The sequence below is a fragment of the Berghia stephanieae genome, chromosome 1, assembly GCF_034508935.2.
Source record: "Berghia stephanieae isolate SIO BIC M18660-M18661 chromosome 1, UCSD_Bste_1.3, whole genome shotgun sequence".
Lineage (NCBI taxonomy): Eukaryota > Metazoa > Mollusca > Gastropoda > Nudibranchia > Aeolidiidae > Berghia > Berghia stephanieae.
This window is the reverse complement of record NC_088360.1, coordinates 73,887,990-73,911,607: the sequence shown is the minus strand read 5'-3', so window position 1 is coordinate 73,911,607 and position 23,618 is coordinate 73,887,990. Positions and strand designations below refer to the sequence as shown.

Here is a 23,618-nt window from a genome sequence, read left to right as displayed (position 1 = left end):
GTATGCTTTTCAGCATACTTTCTCTTTTTGGTCATTTTTAGTGATAATATTTCATTTTATAGAATATGATGAGTTACTAACAATTATTTTAAGTGTAGATGATTGTTATCGGAAATTTTTGGTGAAGTTGACATATATATGACCACCAAAATTCAGGGGGAGTGGTAATTTGTTAGTGAGCGTAGGCAAATTACCCACATCATTATCATTACGTACACACTTCATTGTTTTAAATCTTTTAAAAATAAAAACAAAAGCAAGACATCTTGCTCTGAGAACAATGTTGTCATTTAGAATAGGGAAAATATATTAAGAATCCTTTATTATTTCAATCTTCCTTTATTGATTAGGATTAATAAAACTGTTTTGGCCATGGGATAGAAATATACGTTTCTGCGCAACAAAAAGAAAGAAGAATTTGTTTATTTAATGAAATACTTTATCTTTGTCATTTCACCTTGCTGTTACTTCATACTGTGAAAAAAATATCTACATTTGCCTTGATAATAATCAATGTATCTTGTTTATGGATTGTTCTAGTTCTATGATTGAATATGTAAAATATATTTTTGTTATATCTACTAAATGATATATGACAAGGTCAAAAATACTTTCATCTCTTATCTCTCTTCCCCCCCCCCCCCTTTTTTTTTTTTCTCCACTGGGTAGGGTAGGTTCCTGACCTCCCATAGTGAGCAGGGAGGCACTTACTGTGTCCTCTACGCCCTTATCCCTGTTCTCCAACATGCTTTCAGTATTTGTCTTGGAATGAGATTACTTGGTTTTGTCCTGGCCCTTGCCGGATACCCCACCCTGGAGGGAAACAGTCAATTGTATAGTTTAAAGTTGTGGGAGATGATATTGTTTGTCTTGTAAATCATCTCTCTGTTTTGCACTGTATTATTTTTGTTTTATATATTAATATATATGATTTGTAAACATTTGAGTATTTGTCTCTTAGTGGGATCCTGTGCTTGTGTCAGTGTCAGGATGAGATATTTGAATGACCTCAATCTAAGTACTACACTGCTGGTGTGCTTTTTAGATTCTACATCTGGTCCCTATTTGAACCAATTCCCCTTTTGACTACCCCATTTTCTTCCTTTTTACAGGCGCTGATATGACCTAAATGTTGTTGCAATAGCCGTAAAACTCCATTAAAAACAAAACAAACACCCTGCAAAACTCGAGTCAAAGTTTTATCTGACTCAGTGGCATTGTAAATAATAAATAATGAATTGAAAACAGCAGTTTGTGTTCTTTATTTTTGAGTTAAAGTGGAAGAGTGATTGAGGAAGTAAGAGAGAAAGATTGAGAAGAGTGCCTACAACAACATTTAAGGATGCTCCATAATTCAGACATAAAGTAAATGAGTTCAACAGCGTATTTTCGATGGGATGATCGCAACAAAACTCTGTTGTGCTGAAAATAAAAAGTCCTTGCGGTGCAAACCCAGACTTGTTCTTTCGTGACATGGTAATGATATGAGAATACAATATGTACAGTGATGAAGTAGGTAAGGTAAAAGATTGGGAACGACAAAAATGTAGCAAAACAAAGTTAAAAGCAACAGCCAACAGTAATAGTTGATGATTTGTGCTGATTCAGAGTTTGCAAGTTTAAGGGCCTTTGTACATTTGATGGCAATGTAGTGTTCTTAACAGGAACCATCCTGAAACATTTTGAGAAAGAGTATTTTTCATTTAATGTGTTTGAGTACAATTTTTGAGCACCTAAACACTGTAGTTGTATTGTCATTAAGGACATGACGGATTACCTGCACTCTCCAATAATGTTTTTTTTTTAAAGAGTAGATATGTTTCAAGATTAATCATTTTGATATTTTTGTAAAAATCCAATTTGGATACTCGGTAATAGTGTCACATATCAAAAACTTCACTGTTGGCAAATTGTTGGTTGAACTTTATTATTGAAGTTATGAAAAATGCCATTCCATATCCAGTGGTCCCATGTTCACTCCCCACTGGTTTCAACCTCTCATAGCCTTGTGCTCACTCCCCTATGGTTACCATCTCCCAAAGTCCCGGGTTCACTCCTTATTGGTGTCCACCTCTCATAGCCCTGGGTTCACTCCCGCTGGTGTGTATACCTGTGGCACCATGTTCACTCCCTAGTAGTGTACAGCTTCCATTCCTGGGTTAACTCACCACTGGTGTCCGTCTAGAAAAAAACTGTTACATCCCACTATTGTGTCCATCCGGGTTTGACTCCCCACTTGTTTCTTCATCATACAGCCTCCAGTTTGATCTCCATCGGCGCCGCCATTCCATATCCCCAGGTTTAATCCCCACTGGTGATCACATCTCAAAATCAAAATCCTGGGTTTAATCTCCACTTATTAGCTGTTCAACTCCCAGGGTCTATCGGTTTCCTCCCCTCTAATATTTGCCTCCCATCATCCTTGATATAATCTCCATGGTGTCCATTTTAAATGGTCCAATCCGCACAGGTGTTCACCAGAGTCCCAGGGTTAATCCGCACAGACACTTTGATCCAAGTGCAGTGAAACACGAGGGCCACGCCTCTTTATTATCTGATCAGAAATGAGCAATCTATTGCAGTACAGCAGTTAGGAGCAAAATGGCTATTACTATTAGAGAGCTCTTTTAGATAAAAATATTACTGTGAAAAAATTGCTGTGCAATTGTTTCACTTGTTACAGTGAAAAAATTGCCTTCCTCTTTTCAAAGAGAAGGAAAACATGACTGTGGAAAAAATAGAAAGCAATTACGTATTTCACTTTTTACAGTGAAAAATACCTGCCTTGAGCGATACCGGATATCACGTGATTTAATTTTGATCAAGATGGTGGATTGTTTGTGTTGTTGATACTGAAAGGCAAGTGAAATTGAGATTTGTGATTGATGAATTGGTGTGGTGTTGTAAAAGTAAAAGGAGTCCATCGTTATTATATTGCACGATTGTGAAATACCATAACCTTAATTAACGTGTACTAAGAATATTTCAAGATGATTTAAACTGCTAGAAACTGAACCGATAAATAAACGCTGAGATTGTTCCCGGACTACGACTTTGACTTAGACGTCAAGTCTAGACGGACGGAGACGTCTGCTGGGCTGGGACTGGGGGACTGCTGGTTGGGGATAGGTTTAACTTTGAATTTGAAAACTTCGATTTGACACTCCAGCAGTGAGCTGATAAATGGTATTGTGTCTGTGACCCAATTTTCAGGATTTTTGAGTGATGGGTCCCAGAAAAATATCCATCATATCATAATCATCATAATCATATCATTTCATTATGTTTTTTTTTTCGTTTTCACTCGGACTCGGGTGGATTTTAATTTTGATTTCAATGATTTAATGATTATGACCTTCCCTTTTCTACTTCAGTCCTTCCGAAAGCTCCTACACCCCCCCCCCCCCAGTATTCTTGTTCTAGTATGGGTAGGTACTTTGGTAAAAAAATTCAAATTGGATTGAGCTCAATGAAACCTATATCATTTTAAAGTGCTTTTCAACACGATTCTAATGATACCAAAATTGTGAAAATCAGATAAGCAGAAAAAAAGTTATGTTAGTTTAAAGGCTGAAGAATGGTCTTCTATTTGCCTTTGTTATTTACTGACGGACTTTGTGACCTGAAAATTGTTGCATTTCCGGTAGTAACCACCATTTGGATTTCAAAACTGGTCTATAATGGCCGCTAAGATTTGAGTAAGGATTTTACTGGAACGAATTTCATGGATGCGGTATACAACTTTGCCCTGAATTTAATTTTATAAAAAAGTTAAGATGTTAAATAAACGTGCCAGCATGAAATTTTGATTTACCAAGTTCTAATCTTTTAATTATCCAAAGCTAAATTATACCCTATTTTATCCACAATCAAAAGTTATACTAAATTGTCATTGATTTTAAAATAAACTACACCAAACGATAGAGTAATTTCTCCTGAAGAAAATAAGACATCAATCATTAAAATCCATCCATAAACAAAAAATCTATGGAACTTTTTCTGAGACCCGTCACTCAAAAGTCCAAAAAATCGGGTCACAGCCACTAGGCCATTTATCGGCTCCCTGCTGGAGGGCCAAATGGACGTTTACCAAAGTACCTAGTATGGGTTTTGGGAGGGGGGATACTTTAAAAAAAAAGTTCCCCCCCCTCCCAAACCCCCCTAGTATTAGAACATTATAAAAAACAAGAATACCGGGGATGTAGGAGTTTTCGGAAGGCCTCCCGGAGAAATTATCCTATCATTTGGTCGATTTGGTTTATTTTTTTTTTTGTTTGGATTAAAATCAGTATATTTTTGTAACTCTTCTGATCGTGGATAATTAAGGGGGTATCGTTTAGTTTTGGATGGTGAAAATAAAAACAGAAATTGACAATTCGAAATTCGCACCATTGGCCATTGGCATCATCATGCATGCCATCATGGTCAATTTTTAATTTTAACACAATAACAACAAACATGTAACTGGGTGGGGATCCTGACCTCCCATAGTGGGCAGGAAGGTACTTACTGTGTCTTCTATCCCCCTATATCTGTTTTCCAATTGCTTTCTGTCTTTGTCTTGGAATGAGATTACTTGGTTTTGTCCTGGCCCTGGCCGGATACCCTGACTGAGAGGGAAACAGTCAAATGTAAAGTTAGTTTTGGGAGATGGTATTTTTTTCCTTGTAAGTCCTCTCTCTGTTATGCACTGTATTATGTTTTGTATACATATTGTATATGATTTATAAACATTTGAGTGTATTCCTTTTAGTGAGGACCTGTGCTTGTGTCTGGATGAGACTTAGATGATCTCAAATTTAGTACTTTGATAATGTGCTCTTGGAATCTACATCTGATCCCTATTTGTTCCCAGTTCCCCTTTGTCTTAATTTTTCTTGGGTGCTTTATTTGTAATTCTAGAACTTTTGACTATCCCATTTTCTTCTTTTTACTGGCGCTGATATAACCTAAATGTGTCACAAGTGCTGTAAAACCCTTAAAAACAAAAACAATACAAAACAAACGTGTAAATGATAGCGCTATGTATGACCGTTTTTGTTATTTTTCTTTGGATGTAGAGCAAAGGATTGATGCTGGAAACTGGTGTAAAAATCACTTTTTAAATTTGAGTTGAACCCCCTCCACCCCTCTTTCGTTCTTTTTCAGTCATATTTTGTCTGTTTGTTTATGTTGCAGATCTGCCATTTTGTTTGTATTGCTGGGTGAAGGTTGCCATTTAACCACCCCGCCCCCTTCACTTTTTAACTCTTAAATAAACTTTAAAAATATGTTGTCTTGCGAGCTTATTGAAAAACAATCTGTCTCTCTATGGCGGAAGAATATTATTCTGCCTCTGCACCCCCTCGTGGATCTTTACCTTGCAGTTGGTGAGGGGGCTTGAGGCACACGGGAGGGCAAAGGTGTAAATCCCGGTCGACCGTCACGAGACCATCCCGGGTATCGAGCCAACGAGCCACATGAGCTGCTCGCCCCGGTGTGTGACTAAATTTGATCCAAACCCGGTGCCCGAATAGCAGCCCTATCCCGGGCGCCACACTATTGTCCTTATGTCGAGTCCCGAACAGTCCCGTCAATGGCGAAGCGGTCTGCCGCCTAGCCAAATAATACCGCGTTCGTGTCGCCCGGGTCGTCGGCACGTCCGAGAAAAAAGCAAACGTCCCATGCATCAATCGATTCGCGGCCTGCCGATTGGAAAATGCGACGGCGGGGATGGCGAACTGACGCGTATATTGTCCCTGAACGTCGAGAGCCAGAGTATGGCAAAAAATGAGCTTTTATCAAAGCTACTGGCCGTTCATTGCGTTGATATCCTCCTTTTACAGGAGACCCACCTTTATTCAGGCGCGCAATCTTCCCGATTCCAGATCCCAGGCTATACGGTGGTCCAACGCGAGGACACTTCGAGGCTCAAAGGAGGGGTTAGCGTTTACGCTAAAGAGCCATCGAAGGTAAGGGTCATTGAGAGCGTAACGGACAGCAATGGGGTGAACCGAATTTCCGTGGAAGTAGGTGGACTGTGTTTGCATAATATTTACAAACCACCTAGAGCGACTTGGACTACACCACCGGTACCGGTGGTCAGCCATCCTTCCATCTGTCTGGGAGACTTTAATAGCCACCATCACGAATGGGGCTACCGAGACTGCAACGAGGCAGGAAGACAACTCCGCTCATGGATGGACTGTAATGATCTGCACCTAGTGTACGATCCTACAGCCAAGGGTACCTTCCGGGGTACCCGCCATAAGAAGGAGTATACTCCAGACCTCACCCTCGTAACGAAAGGCGCGAACGGTGAACCGTTGCAGGTGAAGCGGACAGTCCTCGGGGACTTTCCGCATAGCCAGCACAGGCCGGTTCTTGTCACAGCTGGGGTGACAATACCGAGGGTGCAGTCTCTCCCACTTTGCAGATGGAATTTCAGGAAGGCTGACTGGGAGGAATTCAGTTCCTATATCGAGCAGGTCTGCCCTGCCATTCCTCCCAAGTCCAAGAATATAACCAGATTTAGTAGGCTACTGGTTAAGAGCGCTCAACGCTCTATTCCACGGGGCAAACGGAAATTCTACACCCCTTGCTGGACAGCAGAGTCGGAAGAGCTGTACCGAGAGTACCAGCAGACCCAGTCCCAGGACACAGCCGATAGACTACTCCAGTCTCTGGCAGAGGGAAGGAAGCAACGGTGGCAGGAGACCGTGGAAAGTCTCGACTTTACACACTCCAGCCGCCACGCTTGGCGTCTGATAAAGAAATTGGACCCAGATCGGAATTTCGCGAAGGCTGCACCGGAATGCGAGGCAGACACAATTGCCAAGAATATTAAGAACCGTAGCAAGCGGGTCCCTAATCAGGCTTTTGAGCGCGGTGTCCGCAAGGCGTACCGTACGATTTTGGACTCGCTACCTGCGGAGGAGTCGGACTGGACGGCCCCGTTCAGTCCCCGAGAAGTGGGTGCAGCCATTAGCGAAGTAAAGAACGGCAAAGCAGCAGGGATAGATGGTGTATATCCCGATATGGTGACGCATCTGGGCCCCAGGGCACGGGCCTGGCTAGCAGAGGCAATGTCGGACGTCCTTGCAAAAGGAAAGCTTCCACAAGTGTGGAAGCACGCGAAGATAGTTGCCATCCTGAAGCCAGGGAAGCCGGCGAAGGAGGCAGACAGTTACAGACCCATATCGCTGCTGAGCTGTCTTTACAAATTGTTGGAGCGTGTTCTATTAAACCGATGGGGGCCGGTCCTAGACGCTGCCCTGCCACCAGAGCAGGCAGGCTTCAGGGAAGGGAGGTGCACCACGGAGCAGGTCATTGCCCTTACAGAGCATATTGAGCACGGATTCGAGAGAAAACAGCAAACAGGTGCTGTGTTTATAGACCTATCAGCGGCGTACGATACGGTCTGGTGCGATGGGTTAATGCTCAAACTTGCAAAAATCATAAGGTGCAAAAAGACCTTGAAGTTGTTCTCTTCGATCTTAGGGGAAAGGCAATTCCACGTCGCGCTGGGAGACGTCACGAGCAAAGTAAGGAAATTGAAGAATGGGGTCCCTCAGGGGTCGGTACTTGCGCCAATGTTGTTTAACGTTTACATTAGCGATATGCCGAACACTTCCTCCCTGAGGCTGGGATACGCAGACGACTGGGCACTCGTTACTCAGAGTAAAGTGTGGACCCGTCTCGAGAGCGTACTCAGCGAGGACGTCACCAGACTCAAATCCTACTTTGACAAGTGGTACCTGAAGATGAACACTTCAAAAACCGTGGCCACTGCATTTCACTTATGCAGTGGTTGGCACACCCGTAAACTGAATGTCCTAGTCGGGGACCAGCCACTCCCATATGAGCCGCGTCCAAAATATTTAGGGGTGACGTTGGATCGCAGCCTTACCTATCGGGCTCATCTCGAAGGGGTTGCCCGGAAGATAGAGAAGCGGAATAGTCTTCTGAGGAAGCTGGCGGGATCGACTTGGGGCGCTAGCCAAGCGCTCCTGAGAACATCTGCCCTGGCACTATGCTATTCCACCGCGGAGTATTGCGCTCCAGTGTGGGGTAGAAGCAGAAACGTTGAGAAGGTGGATGTAAAACTTCGCAAGTCGATGCACATAGTGTCGGGAACGCTAGCAACAACCCCTAGAGAATGGGGCCCGGTAATGGCAGCGATCCAGCCCCCCGATGTCCGGAGAGAGACCATTACGGGAAACTGGCTGAGTAAGATCAAAGAGAGAGGGAATGGGGATACCCCTCTCATGCGCATAATGAACGGTGCCCCCGTTTCGAGCCGAAATAAGTCCCGGCAACCCTTGTACGCAGAATCCCTGACTACGGACAGAGCTGCACATACGAGATGGAAGTCGGTTTGGACGAATTCAATCCCTCGTGGGGGCGGGGACCTACACTCCTCTAAGCTTGGTGAGAAGTTGCCAGGCTTTGATACCAGTAAGAGGAGACACTGGGTAGCTGCGAATCGGCTTCGGTCGAGGAGCTGCCTAACGGCCGGTGCGTTACATCAGTGGGGTCTAACTTCCTGTCCTTTATGTCCACGCTGTGGACAAGAACCCGAAACGGCAGAGCATCTAGTCGAAAGGTGTGTTGTGACGATGCTACCAGGCGGGTTCGCGACGGTGCACGAATGCGGACCGGACTTTGCTGATTGGGTCGATCGTCATAACATAATAGTGTGAACCATAAGAAGCTGCTGCCTCTGCTAGCAAAGTAGTCGAGCCAAAAACACAATTGTACACAAAAGTTAAGAAACGTGCACACAAATAATGACATTTGGATGTTCAGTGACTCAAAATACTTTCAATTATAATAGTTGACTAGTGATCATAGATGTTGGTATTGTCTTAAAAACTGTCCGTTTTGGTTTTATTAAGATTGAATTCAGGTCAAAATTTTATCCCTCATGCCCCAAGTTCATCCCAGAGAAATCATAACTTTAAAATGTTTTGGGCTATTTTTAAAATCCAATGGTGGTCACTGCCAGAAAAGCAACGGTTTCAGTTTCAGGTTACAAAATCTGTCATTTAATTAAAAAGGTGAATAGGTGTTTCAATTTTTACAATAACTTTTCTTCCGATTATCTGATTTTCTAAATAATTGATATCATTAGAATTGCATTGAAAGGCACATAATAATGTTATAGGTTTCATAGAGATCAAACCAATTAATGTTTTTTACCAAAATATCTATATGATAATAATGATAGAGTGTGTGTCAGTTTGTGCCACATTACCATCTGTATTAGTTAGTCATCTTGATAGTTAACAGTCTCCTTTGTGATAAATTAAGATCATAAAAAACTTAAATGCTATGTATATAATTAAAAACAGTTTAAATTTAGAGAGAGAGAGAGAGAGAGAGAGAGAGAGAGAGAGAGAGAGAGAGAGAGAGAGAGAGAGAGAGAGAGAGAGAGAGAGAGCGAGAGAGAGAGAGAGAGAGAGAGAGAGAGAGAGAGAGAGAGAGAGAGAGCACTATGTACTGAACATCTATTGGACATCGCTTGTAATAATAATAATAAATAATAATAGTGCTAATGACATTAACGATACAAATAATAATAATAGTAGTATAGTCCGTTCCAAGTCTTGTGCGCACTGAATATCGCAAATTCCTCCAAAGTTACGAAATGTGATTTTTGCATAGAGGAGCTTATATTTTATGTGACATTACGAATTTTGAATACGTATAGTGATAGACCAAACAGTTTTCTGACTATGTTGACTTCCTTTCATCTTTTCGTTTGCAATAAAATATGAAGCAAAAGCAAACTTTATAACATTTACAGTAATGGTTTGTTGATTCTCTTTCACGTGGAGAAGATGTCAAGTGTCTTCAAAGTGTACAATTTGCTGTGTCATTTTGAACCCAGGGTGACAATGTTAGTGAGTACTGCACATGAATCTCGTGAAAAGTAAACCCCTGCTCAAGCTTGTAGGGAGTTCAGTTATCGTAATCACAACATAATCCACTGCGTTAATGTAGGCATCCAAATGTTCACTCATCCCAGACCCTTAGTATTTTAAATATACCGTAAAGAAGAAAAATCCCAAAGTATGGTACTGTAGCCGATGCAAAAAATTCTTATTATGTATGTATGTATGTATGTATGTATGTATGTATGTATGTATGTATGTATGTATGTATGTATGTATGTATGTATGTATGTATGTATGTATTATTATTATTATTATGATTAGTAGAAGTAGTAGTAGTAGTAGTAGTAGTAGTAGTAGTAGTAGTAGTAGTAGTAGTAGTAGTAGTAGTATTAGTAGTAGTAGTAGTAGTAGTAGTAGTTAGTAGTAGAGTAATAGTAGTAGTAGTAGTAGTAGTAGTAGTAGTAGTAGTGGTAGTAGTAGAGTAATAGTAGTAGTAGTAGTAGTAGTAGTAGTAGTAGTAGTAGTAGTAGTAGAAGACCAAAATGCAGAGACACACTGTTATGATAGTTACATATGTATACAGTTTGTCGATAAACAGAGGTGTGTGATTCATATCTTTTTAACAATTACTCATTTTGATTTCAGATTATAGCCAAATTTTTAAATTTGAAATCAATCAAACAGAACATCTTTTGTGCATGATCTGAAATGAAAAGGATGTGAATGAACTGTTGGATACATCAAGACCGATATGTCTGTGTGGAAAAGACTTCAAAGAGTTGGGAAATCAGCTTCCAAGTTTCAGTTCACAGCTTCGTATCAGGAGCTATCTGTTGAATGCTCTAAAAAATGGTAAACGTGATATGTAATTATCTGCTGTGGATCTGAGTGCTGTGTTTAATGTATCAGAGAAGTGTTACGGTAGAATTGAGTGATCAATCATACACATGATCAAATATTCGATTCTAGTGTACATCTCTCTGAGTCTTTTGAACTAATTTGAATAATTGTTATTAGGTGGTTTAATTCATATTTGAATTTATTAATTGATGTTGATAATCATTTATGGGCTCAATCTTCTTTTATGTTTTCTTATGGCATATAATATTGTTTTATAATTCTCTCATATTACTGATTGCCACTGGGAGATATTGTTTGATTTTCATAGCTGATGTTTTTTTGTAATTCTTTTAAACCATCTGATGTAATCATATAGGTTCAAACCATGAAAAGGAGAATTGTGATGATGTAAAGAATAGAGTGATAATTATTACTATTACATTAGACATGAATAAAGAAAAGACGAAGGATTTCTTTTATAACCCTAAAAACGTTTATTCTTCTTCTTCTTCTTCTTCTTCTTCTTCTTCTTCTTCTTCTTCTTCTTCTTCTTCTTCTTCTTCTTCTTCTTCTTCTTCTTCTTCTTCTTCTTCTTCTTCTTCTTCTTCTTCTGACTATTATTATTATTATTATTATTATAATATTATTATTATTATTATTATTATTATTATTATTATTATTATTATTATATATTATTATTATTATTATTATTATTATTATTATTATTATTATTATATTATTTATTTATTTATTTTATTATCACTGTAAAACATAAGGATTTATTAAGGTAGTGTTGTGTCAAAGTCTTTTTATCTTTATCTTCTGACAAATGATAAGCTATGTGTTCAAATGAAAACCTCATTACCAGATATTGATTTCCTAGTGTGTGCTTGTGTGTGTGTGTGTGTCTGTTGGTGTATATACATGTGTGTTTTTGTGTGCGTATTCTTGGTTGAGTTATGAGTCAAGAATTTCTTTCTGACATTCTTTCAAATTCGTATGATTTATTCAAATCTTATGTTTATAGGCAACCTCAAAAATTATGTGTGGTATGGACACGTAGAAACAGAAGAAGGCCAACTAAGGTAAGAGAAAAACATTCAATAGTTTGGATTTTAAAAATTATTTTTTTTCTCTTTTCTTTTTTTCACCATAAGTTTTGACATGTTTCTTTTGAAAATTAAGGTGTACCTAATCTTAAACAATGGATATCAAGGGTGAAAACTAATAAAAGCCCGTTGTAAGACAAGAACATGGCAAAATAGAACGTGATTGATAAATATTCATCGTTATTAAACAGAACGGGTAGGATAGTAAAAAAGCATCAATCAGGGATGCCTGAGCTGCTTATCTGTGTTATTCACTCTACAGTTCATGGTTCCTAATTGTCGATTTTCAGGTCAAAAGAACATCCTATAATAGGATTTTGTTTGAAAGCTGCGAATCGTTGTGACGGGTGATAGGCAGGGACAACTGGGCTATGCAGTTTTGCCAACGTTATGTAAAAAATGCGTATTTTTGTGCATTTTCATTCATTGTACACATAATGCTGAGGATTGTATTTCTATTATTTAAGCATTTTTAGCATTCATACATTGGTGTACTTTAACACTATCTGTTTCGTGATCCAGAAGTTCATGAAATGAGTTCAATATAATATTATCTGGCTGGGTCATATCAGATTTATACATGGATCTGGAAGTTGATAATATTTACATAGTCTATAAAGTGTAAGTTTATTCATTTATTTAAACATCGATTATATTATTGCTAGTATGGTTTAATTGCCTATTATCAGATTTTATGCTAATTATCGTTTTTACAGAATTTTATGCATTAAAAAAATCTTACCTCATTTTGGCTCTTCATTGTACACATTTACATGGGCTAGAGTTACAGGCTATGTATGTGAATGATAATTCGATAATTCAGTTTGTGCTACTTATTGAATGAACATATTTATACAAAGTACTGAATGGCTTATTATTGTTTTCACTTGTGTACTCTCCAGCCTTACAAATGGGAACCGACAATTCAGAACCCATACCTCGGCCTTGTAACATGGACTGTTCCAGAAAATATTGATATCACAGTGACCTTATTCAGAGACTCTCGGCAGCATGAATATGAAGACAAAGAGTGGATATTCACTATAGAAGATGTAAGTTATTGGTACATGTTATGTACATCATTTTGCCAAAGTTGGTTCTACAAGATGTAATTTACCCAGATTGAAATGCCTGGCCCCTACCATTCAGTACAGTTTGATATGTTATGAAAGCCCCCTACCGATCTCTACTATTCCTATTTTTAAGTATTGTCTTTTCTGGATGTGTCAGTTCTTAATTGAATATAAGTGGAATGATGAGATTAAGCTTTTAAACAAAAGTATTATTCCCTTTTAAGATTTTATCAAAACTTGTCGTGAAATGAATTGTTTTTTATCACAATTTTTTTCTCTTCAAAATTATTTCAGAGTTCATCAAAAGGCAGTCGTAAAGTTCTTGCCCAGTGTGCTATCAATATGAAGGACTACGCAAGTCCTATTCCAACCCAAACAACTTTGAAACTCAAGATGAAGCCAGTCAGCCGAAAAATTATTTCAGCGTCATTGCATGTGACAATTTCATGTGTCTTCATCCGTGAGGGAAAAGCCACGTAAGAATTTGAAACTATTTAATAGAAAGAAAAAGAAAGCAGGAGTTTTTGTGTAAGACTTTCACTTTTGTCCAGTCTCCTATTTGTGTCCATTTAATAATTTTCTCCTTCTCTTGTCAGTTTCATACCTTACATTTGTATACTAGCTAGTATCAGTGAGTAAATAGCTTTTAATAGCCTTTTTCTTTGGAATCTAGTGGTTTTTTATTTTATTTTTTTCCATTCTTACTCATTTTTTATTTTTGGATGTATTTACAATTTTTTGCAAAGCTTGCAACACTTAAAGGCCACATAAGACCCGTGGTTAATGGTTGCCAAATTTAATTAAAATTCTCCACCGGTTAAGAAGCTATACTGGATTTAACAAATTCGTTTAATAATCAGGTTTCCAAACTTGAGCCTTGTTTCTTTCACATCATGGACACATCAGAGTGTTTCCTAATAAACCACATTTTTACTCTGATCAGTCATTTGTTTTTCAATAAGATGCAGCAACTTTCCACACAGGTAATACTATAGTCTTACTTAAGAGAAAATGACATTTGATTTATTTTTAAAGACTAATGGTCTCCAATGAATCCTGACTTAAATCCACTTGGGATCCGTTAAGTCCATGTGGGATGACATTTAAGGTCATCAAATTGGTTGCAAAAAACAAATTTCTTCAATCAGTAAGAGAATTCCAGTTGAACAGTGTCAATGCGAGATTGAACATTTTATTTTTCGTTTGAAATTGTGTGTCACTAAAAAAAGAAGGTATCCCAAACATATGATATAAGTCTGTTATGTGAAAATAAATAGTATCATAAGATTAGTAGCATCCTTTTGCATGTTAATGTCTAAAACTTATACTGTAATTTTTCATGGGATGGGTTGTGTGTGTGTGTGGGGGGGGGGGGGGGGGGGGGGGGGGGTGGCCAAAAATTCTTTTTCATAGATTTGTTGTTTCTCGTATGTAATTTTACCTCTCATGAAATCTTTTTAAAACTTGTTTAAATTTTTGAACAATTTCATCTTTCTTTTGTATCTCCAAGTATTAATATTGCAATGATTGTACTGAAAAAAAAAATAGAGAATGATATTTGGAGGCGGGTTGGGGGGGGGGGGGGGGGGGGAGTTCTCTCTTTTAAATATGCAAATATTGTGTTTGGCATGGTCAGCAGTAACTCTTAGTGGCCGAAACATATTTTAATTTCCTCATTATTCTTCATATAGTAAATATCTTACATTTAATTGACTATCACAGCTTATAATTTCTTCGAAATTGGAGCTTTCTGCTAAAATGGAATTCATATTTTACATTTCCACCAGATGTTTTAACATGAAGATTATTACCCTAAAGAGGTAAAAATATTCAAGTGGATTAATTACCATGAAATTTTCTGAATCTTCCAGAGGATTATGTTGTCATTTTATTTCATAGTCCCCCCCCCAATTTTTTGTTTTTTTTGTCAAACTTCTGCTGAAACAATCATTGTCATTTCCCACCTATGCTATTGGTTTTCATTCATATATGAATATATAAAATTGTCATTTGCTTTACTACATTAGAGATGAGGACATGCAGAGTGTGGCCAGTTTGATGAGTATGGGGAAAACAGACATTGGCAACCTGGATGATTTGGAAGAAGAAGATGAAAGCGCGGTGGACATAAGCCAGTCAGGGCGAGACCAGATCAGTGACATTGCAGCTCAAATGAGTCATTTGGGTAATCCATTTGAAGAGAATGACACCCAGCATGAATCCTACAATCCCTTTGGTAAACTACACTTTATGTTTTTTTTTTAGTTGATGAAGAGGCATTTATCAGTGCTTGTTTACATTATTTATTATGTGTACTAACAAAAAAGCTTGCAACATGAAAACAAGATACTACAAAGCTAAAGGAAATATCTTTTGAAAAAGCAATGTTAAATTGATGGAATATATGAAGATATTATTAAATTTGTTTGTCAATTGCCATTGCCCATATATTCAACTCAACCACCAATGACATTTTTAGATCCTTTAACAATAACAGACATTAAGAGAGACACAGGCAAAGAGCGAAATTCAGGTCAGCACGTTACCAATGAAGTTGTTAATAAGAAATATAAGATATATTTAACAGGTAGTGAACAATTAAAGAACCTGAAACCAATCATGAATTTGCTGTCTGAAAATAGCAAAACTATGCAAGAATATATTGTGTTCAAATTTTCTTTGAAGAATTAACCAGATGGATTGACTGTGCTGAATAGGGAGGTATACCAAGTAGTAATGATTTGTTCAAACGTCATGAAGCTTCTAATTTTAACAATTCTGATGATAAACGCCTCATTTTTAGGGTTTTTGCATGCTCTCTGTACTTCATTCCATCAGGAACCAAATTTCAGTCTCATAGCTTAAAAATGACCTATGAGGCACCTTTTTTAAATCATTGATCTACCCTTGCCTTAGCCAGGTACTCATTCACATATGAGCGAATGATATGTTTTAAAGAATGCAAGACTGGTGATAATGCCTGCTATCATATTGTCACCTATCCTCTCATCACCCTCATTGCTTACTCAATACTCAATATTTTTCAAAAGGCTTTTGCGAATAAAGAATATCCCTGAAAACTATTTTATATTGATATTGCATGATTTTGTGCTTTTTGATACCTATGCTGCTTGTTTTTCAAAGTTAAAGGAATGAGAGCAGGTGCGTTTCTCTGATCTTTTTAACAAGAAAATGCTCAAAATATTTCCTTACTGAACACATCCCAACAACAAAAAGAAAAAAAAAATGAAAAGAAAAGGATTAATGATTGGTTGTTGAATAGGATACAAGAAGTTGTGTATGTATTTGGACAGGCTTATAGATTCATAACAGTATAGTATTAACCATTATGATACATTGCAGTATAATTTGGAAGGCTAGATAAAGCTTGAATTTGCTATAAAAATATAACTAAATCTAAAATAGAAATCCTGAAAAGGGCATAAAACCCGAACTGAAGTAGCATTAATGTCGAATAACTGAAAGGTCATGACTCGTTTGCCTTGATCTGTAAAATTATTCAAAGGGAACTATTTGTTGTGTGATGAGATCATTTCACACGATTGCTTGATACGATGCTGTTTTTATGAGATTTTCTTCTCTCTTTTGAAAATTTGCAAATTTTAAAGTTCTTTTCCTTGCTATTAGTTCTATACTGTCAATTATTGACAATCTCACATTCTCATAAATTATTTGTGATTTTGTAGATTCTGCTGATTGACCTATGACTATGAGGAGTTACCATAAATGTTTTTGAATTTAAATATTTTTCCTTTAAAGAAAAAGAAATTAAGGTTGATATCGGTTTTGTTCTGGCTATATTTTTATACATTACATATATTCTTAGTGATAGAAGGAAATTTTTTGATAAAAGGCTACTTTTAAATTGATTAGACAATATGGTCAAATGCAAACACAGGGCTATGAATATGGAAGTCAGGCATTTCCTACATATGATATTTTATCATCCCTGTGAAAAACACATTGAAAATTGTATAAGAGGACGTGGTCAGATGCTATTGCCTTTGGACACACTACATTTGCTGTTCACACCGCTTCTCCACCCTATGTCAGTCTCAAATGACATATTCACTTATCATAAGACTAATACCATTGGACAGATAGTCATTAGACAGATATACTGTACCCATGGATTCCATACATTGATATCTCTTGAAGGGTCACTAAGGGTTGTGTTTATTGAAGGAGATAGGCAGCAAGTTTATGTTGGGATGTGTGTAAAGTAAAGGGTAAATTCTCCCCCATAATTATGATTCGGTAAACTATTGTTGATGATACATAATTTGTTTTATTTTCACTCCCAATTTTACAAATTAAAAATCAAACTGAATACTCTTATTTAGTGTGGATAGGGATATCTCTTTTCCTTTCCTTGTAAGGATTATTCACACCCTTTTATTTTTTCTGTTGCAGGTGACGAAGACGAAATTGAAGATAATGTTGCTGATTTAAATCCTTTTGATGAAAATGAAGAAGAGGAAGAAGATGACATAGGAGCTGCTTTTGAGACTTATAAAATATCTAATCCATTTGAAGATACAGGGAAGGAAAATTCTAGTGTTCCCAACATAAAAACCTCCACGCCTGTAAGGGATGTTATTCCTCATCATAGACCTTTATCTATGGAGCTTTCCAATACTAAGACAGGAAACTCAAAAATGTCAAAGTCAGCCACCTTACCGCCTTCATTAATGTCAAAAGAAAGTGATTCTAGAAATAAAAAGACTCTAACACTTAGCACTTCACAGTCGGCAACGGAGCGACCTATTTATAAAGGGACCCCTCCATCCACTCCTGAAGAGGAAAAGGCCCCATCCATTCGTCCTATCACTCCACCACCTCCTGCAGAAGAGGAAAAAGAGTATGGCATTGTTTAATTTTCATAATTTTGTTTAAATAACTTAAAGTAGGCTTATATAAGTGGAACTCAATTCCTAAACTTGAATAATTGGACTGGGTCCCTGGTCCCGCCGATCAGTTTACACAGCAATAAATGAAGAGCTGGCTCTTTTTCAAATTTAGCTCCAGCAGATATAAAGTTGATCTGAAAAGCAACAGGTCATCTTATCACATTATGTCATTGAATCAGGACTCAATGAAAATGGCGATTCCTAAAACATTTCTGACATGGGACTTTGCACTCAAAGTATGAAAAGCTTAGAAGAGTCCAGATAAAATGGAATTGAAGTTATTATTTTAAAATCATTTTCGATCATAATATCACAATTATCTCTTAGAGGCAGGCTCTTAGTTCCTGACCCATTTCTCTTTTTTTTTTTAATGATAACATGTTCTAGAAAGTTCCGAATTCTTAAAAGTGTATTTCAGTTCATAAGGTATCATAATAATAACATATTCTATTCTTTTGGTGTGAATGATATGCCAACAACTTTGCTCTATTCATTATATAAGAAATGTCTCTGTAAGGTATACAGTATGAAAACTATCAGCTCTATACTACCAGTTAAATGTAAAGATTGTTTTGTTTTTTAATTTTTTCCAGATCCATACCAGAATCTAATCAAAGCCCAAATGCCTTGAACTCTAGTCGGGTAGGAATTTAGAACTCTACACTGCTTTTGACCCCTAGCTAATAACCAATAAAGATGACCAGTAAAATTGCAGATACCAGTACCAGATTAACTCCTGTTTAATCAATATAATTTTTTCCCCTTTTAAAATTACAGATAAAAAAATCAGTTTACTTCTTGTAAAATTAGCTTATCCATCAGAGCCATTAGGCCCATGGAGCCGGAATTATCAATTTCTATAGCATGCTTGCTACCCTTTAGAAAGGACGCTAGTCTATCGCGAAGTACTTCATGCCAGATCTAACAGACCCAGCGACTCATTCACTGGTGGATGGCCAGGGGGGTCAGAAAAAAAAATAATCTTAACCTCACCCAGGATGGACCCTTTGATGGAATTTGGTCCCTTTAAATGTGAAACGAGTGCTCTACCAATTGAGTTATAAGAACTCCCTTAGGGAACCCCCATAAACTGGCTTATAGTTTACAGTTAATAAATCCTGATGTTATCAGTGTATTTGGAGAAAATAGAGAAGTTAAGACTTCAACTATATCAATCTAAATCATGTATACTGAATTATACTGACATTTGCTGAGTATGTTTCATATTTGATGATTTGACTTTCCTCCATTAACCAGATGGAAACTTCTCCGTCCAATCACAACCCACATGATGACCTCTTAGCGTGGTGTCGCAAAGTGACTAAAGGGCATCGGGGAGTCAAAATCACCAACTTGACCACATCTTGGAGAAATGGTCTTGCATTTTGTGCCATTGTCCACAGTTTCAGGCCTGACCTGATGTAATGTGCTTTACTCATGCATCTCAGTCAATACCAATCCTTATAATTACTTCCTCTTCTTTTTATGTCTTAATTCAAATGTGCAGATGAAAAAGGGCATATTTTAAACTTTTAACACTGTATAATTTCCACTTTGATTTGTAGGTAATAGTAAAGCTAATTAAACCTTTACATGCAATATTTTATTAGATTTAAGAGAATCAGAAATATTGATCTATTTCGAACTTTAACTTTAACGCTTACTCAGAGCTGCCAACCTACTGCAAAAAATGCGGAATTGTACGCATTTTCAGCGATTGTACGCATTTCCCCCAAGATGTACCCATTTTCAGTGTACAGAGTCACTTCAGTTTTCCTTAGTTGTAATTCATATTATTTTTGAGAAACCTTGGTGACCAAGTGAAATTGTGAAAGGATTGGATTATAGTCTTGGGAACATCATTGTTGCTGCAATTGAGCTTGTGCGGTGTGACTTTATGTAAGTTTACCTTCCTCTACTTTCACAATGGTTAGTTTCCGTCGATTTCAGGATTGTACCCATTTTTATGAAATCTCCCCCATTTTGAGGTCCCATTGTACACATTCTCATCAGATGGGGTTGGCAGCTCTGCTTACTATACAATTACAACCATATAAATAGTTGGGAAAATGATGATTTGTAAAAATAAAAAGATTAATTTAAATTAACTAGTTTTTATAAAAGGTCTTTCATGATTTTAATTTGAATTTCTTGTGATTGTTTTAAGTACTTAAAATATTTCAATGAATATAGCTGGAATTTGAACCAGTCACTATGTTCTGTATTGAATATTTAATGTCTGAGAAAATTAGAAGGAATTTTTGAATTGTTTGAATTGTTTATTTTAATTTTTTTTTTCAGAAATTTCCAAAAGTTGAATCCTCTTGACATCAAAGGCAACAATAAAATTGTAAGTTTATTGAAATGGTCATGAAGGGCACAAAAAGGTGTGATTCATATAAGATATATGAGACCTGTGGTCACGACCTAATTATTATAAAAAACTGATTTCTTTTTTATAAATTCTTGTTGAAGACACATGTCAAGACTTATTGATTTAAATGGCACGAATACCTACAAGAAAATAGGACATGAATGCACTGCTGCTTAATGAGATGTTATATACGTCAAAAGAGAGTGAATAGAATGAGATGTTACGAAAAGACTAAGTTGTAAATTGTGCTTCATGCAGGTTTATTTTACTTCTCAATATTCTAATTTTTTAAAAAGAAAGAGTGACAAATACAGTTTAAATCCAAAATTTAAACAAAAAGAAATTTTAGTGAAAATATGCGTCCTTGAATGAATGAAAATCATTATTACTTTTTGATGTTCCTTAAGCAAGTGAAACCAATCAATACTTATAAGGTTCTTTTTCTTGTATGGTCTTGTGGGTATGACTCCCACCTTAGGATCAGAAGGTCGGAGTTTGAGTCCCACTCTCAGTGTTGCAAAGTTGAGTCCTTGGAAAAGGCTCACATTCTCTCACTGTACTCCTTGTCTAAAATGAGTACTTGGCCTATCACCAGCACTGACTCTGTCGGAAAAAAATTGTAATATTGCCTTACAATATTAAAGTGTTGCTGTTGGCCAGGGATCCCTTGTATAGTGCTTTGAGCATGTTTTGTGGATATTGCACTATAAAAAAGCTCAAGTTTGTATGTTTGTTTAATTGTTTTTTATTTATTATTATTTTTTTCTGATGGTTGTAATCTGTGTCTGTATTTCATTCTTAAACGTTTTTATAAGCATTAATAATGGTTCCATATTTCAATAATTTTTTTTTGGAAAAAAAAAAGAAAATTGACTTTAAGTATTAGGAGGGATATCAAAACTTATGCATTCTGACTAGTAATGTTTTATTTCAGTAGATAAAGTAACTCGTGTTTCATTAACAGGCCTTTGATGCAGCTGCCAAACTGGGCATTCCCAAAGTAATAGAACCCTCAGACATGGTCCTTCTAGCTGTACCAGACAAACTGTGTGTCATGACGTACCTGCACCAGCTTCGTTCTTACTTTACTGGACAGACACTAGAGTTACAACAAATTGGGCCAAGCTCGAGTCAGAGTACTTACACTCTAGGTTTGTGTTAATTTTTTTTTTGTATACACCCCCTCCCCTCTTTTTTTTTTTCCTTAATGGATATTACAAGAACATTGCTGTATATGATTATTGGCAACTCAATAGTTACAATTCAAAACTTATTTCTCCAATTTTGCAGATTGTTTTGAATTAAAAATAATACATAGATTACATTCATAATTCACAAATAGTAAGCTTTCAAAAAAGTAAAACATCCTGCCTATACTTATATGCATACACCAAAATACACACGCACATACACTCACACAATCATACCCACATCATTACTGACAGTAAAAATAACATTCCTATTGCATTTCAAAGAAATGTACCTATCTGTGCATTGTGACTTTGTTATTAGGTCTCATAAGTGATGCGCATTATCAGACAAAACTTTGTGCATTTTTCTCACAGACTCAAAAACTGCAGTGCACCAAAATTAAATGGCAAGCCAATCTTAGATCTGAGATATGCTGACAACACTGCACTCCTGTCAACTCTGGATAAGACAGGCTAGTGCAATTCGTAAAACGACATAGTGAGGACAAGGGCCTGGTCCTAAATGCTAAAAATACCTAAGTAATGGACACGGATAAAAGTCCAAAAGCTCACATTGTGATTAATGGAGAAAAACTTGAGAATGTCAACAATTTTATATATCTTGGGGCAAGAATAGAGGCAAATGGAAAATCGACCTCAGATATCCAAAGGAGGATAGCACTTGCCCAAACAAAATGGACAAAAATGATGACATTATGGAAAAGTGAAAGCATCCAACTGAAAATGAAAACATTAAAACATGCATATTTCCAACATCATTTTATGGATATGAATCATGTACAATCACAAAAAATGATGAGAATAAATTCAATGCATTTGAAATGAAATTATACCAGAAAATTCTCTGCATTCCGTGGACAGCAAAGGAAACTAAACAAATTGTAAAAGAGTCCCTGGGCATTAAGGAGCCGTATCTCATCAAGATGATACAGAAATTAAAATTTGCTTTTTTTTTTTTACATATCAAGAGACATGACACCCTTGAAAATAATTCTTCTGGAGGGTATTGTAGAGGGTAAAAGAGGGAGAGGGAGCCCAAAGAAGAAGATGGTCACAAGACATCAGCGTGTGGATGAATAGCCAGTGACTGAATGTGGAAGGATGGTGCAGAAGCTTGTTTTGGTTGGCAGTTGCGGAGGCCACGTCTAGGAGGGATAAGCCAAGATGTTGATTAGTGCTCATTTTATATTTCATATACTAATGGGAAGGAACAAGTGGCTCATTTACTGTCTTTCCCAATTAAACTGTCAACTATTGTGGAATTTTCGGCCCATCTTGTTAAACAAAAACAAATTACGCTTGTAATAGTGGAATGGTAAACAAGAGAGAGAATTTTGATGTTATTTTTGAAAGCATTAAGTTTGCAAAGTGAAAAGAGATATTTGTTTATTTTAAAGTGGATGCATGATTTTACTATGTCACAGTCTAACAAAATTCTGTTTTCTTTTTAGGTGAGCATGATGAACAGGATGAACAAAGAATCTCTGAAGAGATGTACGGTTATGGTTCTCCAACATCAAGAGTAAGAAGATCTTCCTCGTCATCCTCTCGAACTGCCAGACAATCTTCTATAGGGTCTCCCACTACGGAGGAGTCATCTCTGTTTAGTATAAATGGCCAAGTGTCACCACAGCTCTCAGATGGAGCTCACAAAAAGAAATCCAAAGCACCTGAAACTCCTACAAGTCCTTCAGTTATTCAGAAGTCTATCCCTTCGGAGTCAGAGAAAGTTTGTGATACTGTAGAACAACAGCAACAAGTGAAGAAAGTTCATTATGAGAAAAGAAAAAAAAGAAGGGCTCCCAGCCCACCCAAATCATTGCAAGGTAAAGGGGAGTCTAGATCCCTTAATCCATTTGGCTCTGATGATGAAGAAGAAGAAAATCAACCTCCTCGGGTGAGTTGCTATAAGCATAAGCATAAGCATGAGTTATCTTTATTTTTACTCAATGGCTATTTTTACAGTCCCGTAAAGACGGCACTCAGATCAATTTTTACTGTTCCATATGATTCTGCACTGGATTGTGGAGGATGCGAGGTCCAAGACCTCTCCAAAATTCCATCCTCAGAAAAGGATCTATCAATGCAGGTCTTAGATCAGGCAGCTGACATTTCTGAGCCAAGGCAGTACTTCAGTGTGGAGGCCTGGGCCTAAGTGTTTGATTTAATTAAGAGAAAAGAGAAATCCCATGAATGGATTTG

The 23,618-nt window shown here is 37.1% G+C and overlaps 1 protein-coding gene across 28 annotated transcripts in view; it reads left to right on the top strand.

Annotated features, from left to right (window-relative positions):
• Positions 1-2,801: 2,801 nt before the first annotated feature.
• LOC144956536 (EH domain-binding protein 1-like) overlaps positions 2,802-23,618 on the top strand; it is a 98,801-nt gene continuing 77,984 nt past the window's right edge. For 9 of the 28 annotated variants that reach the window (XM_078887198.1, XM_078887215.1, XM_078887174.1 and 6 more), the window contains exons 1-12: positions 2,807-2,859; positions 10,563-10,730; positions 11,746-11,803; positions 12,730-12,879; positions 13,195-13,376; positions 14,928-15,136; positions 17,335-17,782; positions 18,425-18,473; positions 19,089-19,252; positions 20,133-20,181; positions 21,170-21,356; positions 22,868-23,313. In XM_078887198.1, the coding sequence (XP_078743324.1) occupies positions 10,630-10,730; positions 11,746-11,803; positions 12,730-12,879; positions 13,195-13,376; positions 14,928-15,136; positions 17,335-17,782; positions 18,425-18,473; positions 19,089-19,252; positions 20,133-20,181; positions 21,170-21,356; positions 22,868-23,313 (2,043 nt within the window). In that variant the 5' untranslated portion in view covers positions 2,807-2,859; positions 10,563-10,629. Of the gene's footprint in view, positions 2,864-3,374; positions 3,429-10,502; positions 10,731-11,745; positions 11,804-12,729; positions 12,880-13,194; positions 13,377-14,927; positions 15,137-17,334; positions 17,783-18,424; positions 18,474-19,088; positions 19,253-20,132; positions 20,182-21,169; positions 21,357-22,867; positions 23,314-23,618 lie in introns of those variants that run through there. The other 19 variants (XM_078887273.1, XM_078887224.1, XM_078887181.1 and 16 more) reach the window with 11 other exon arrangements.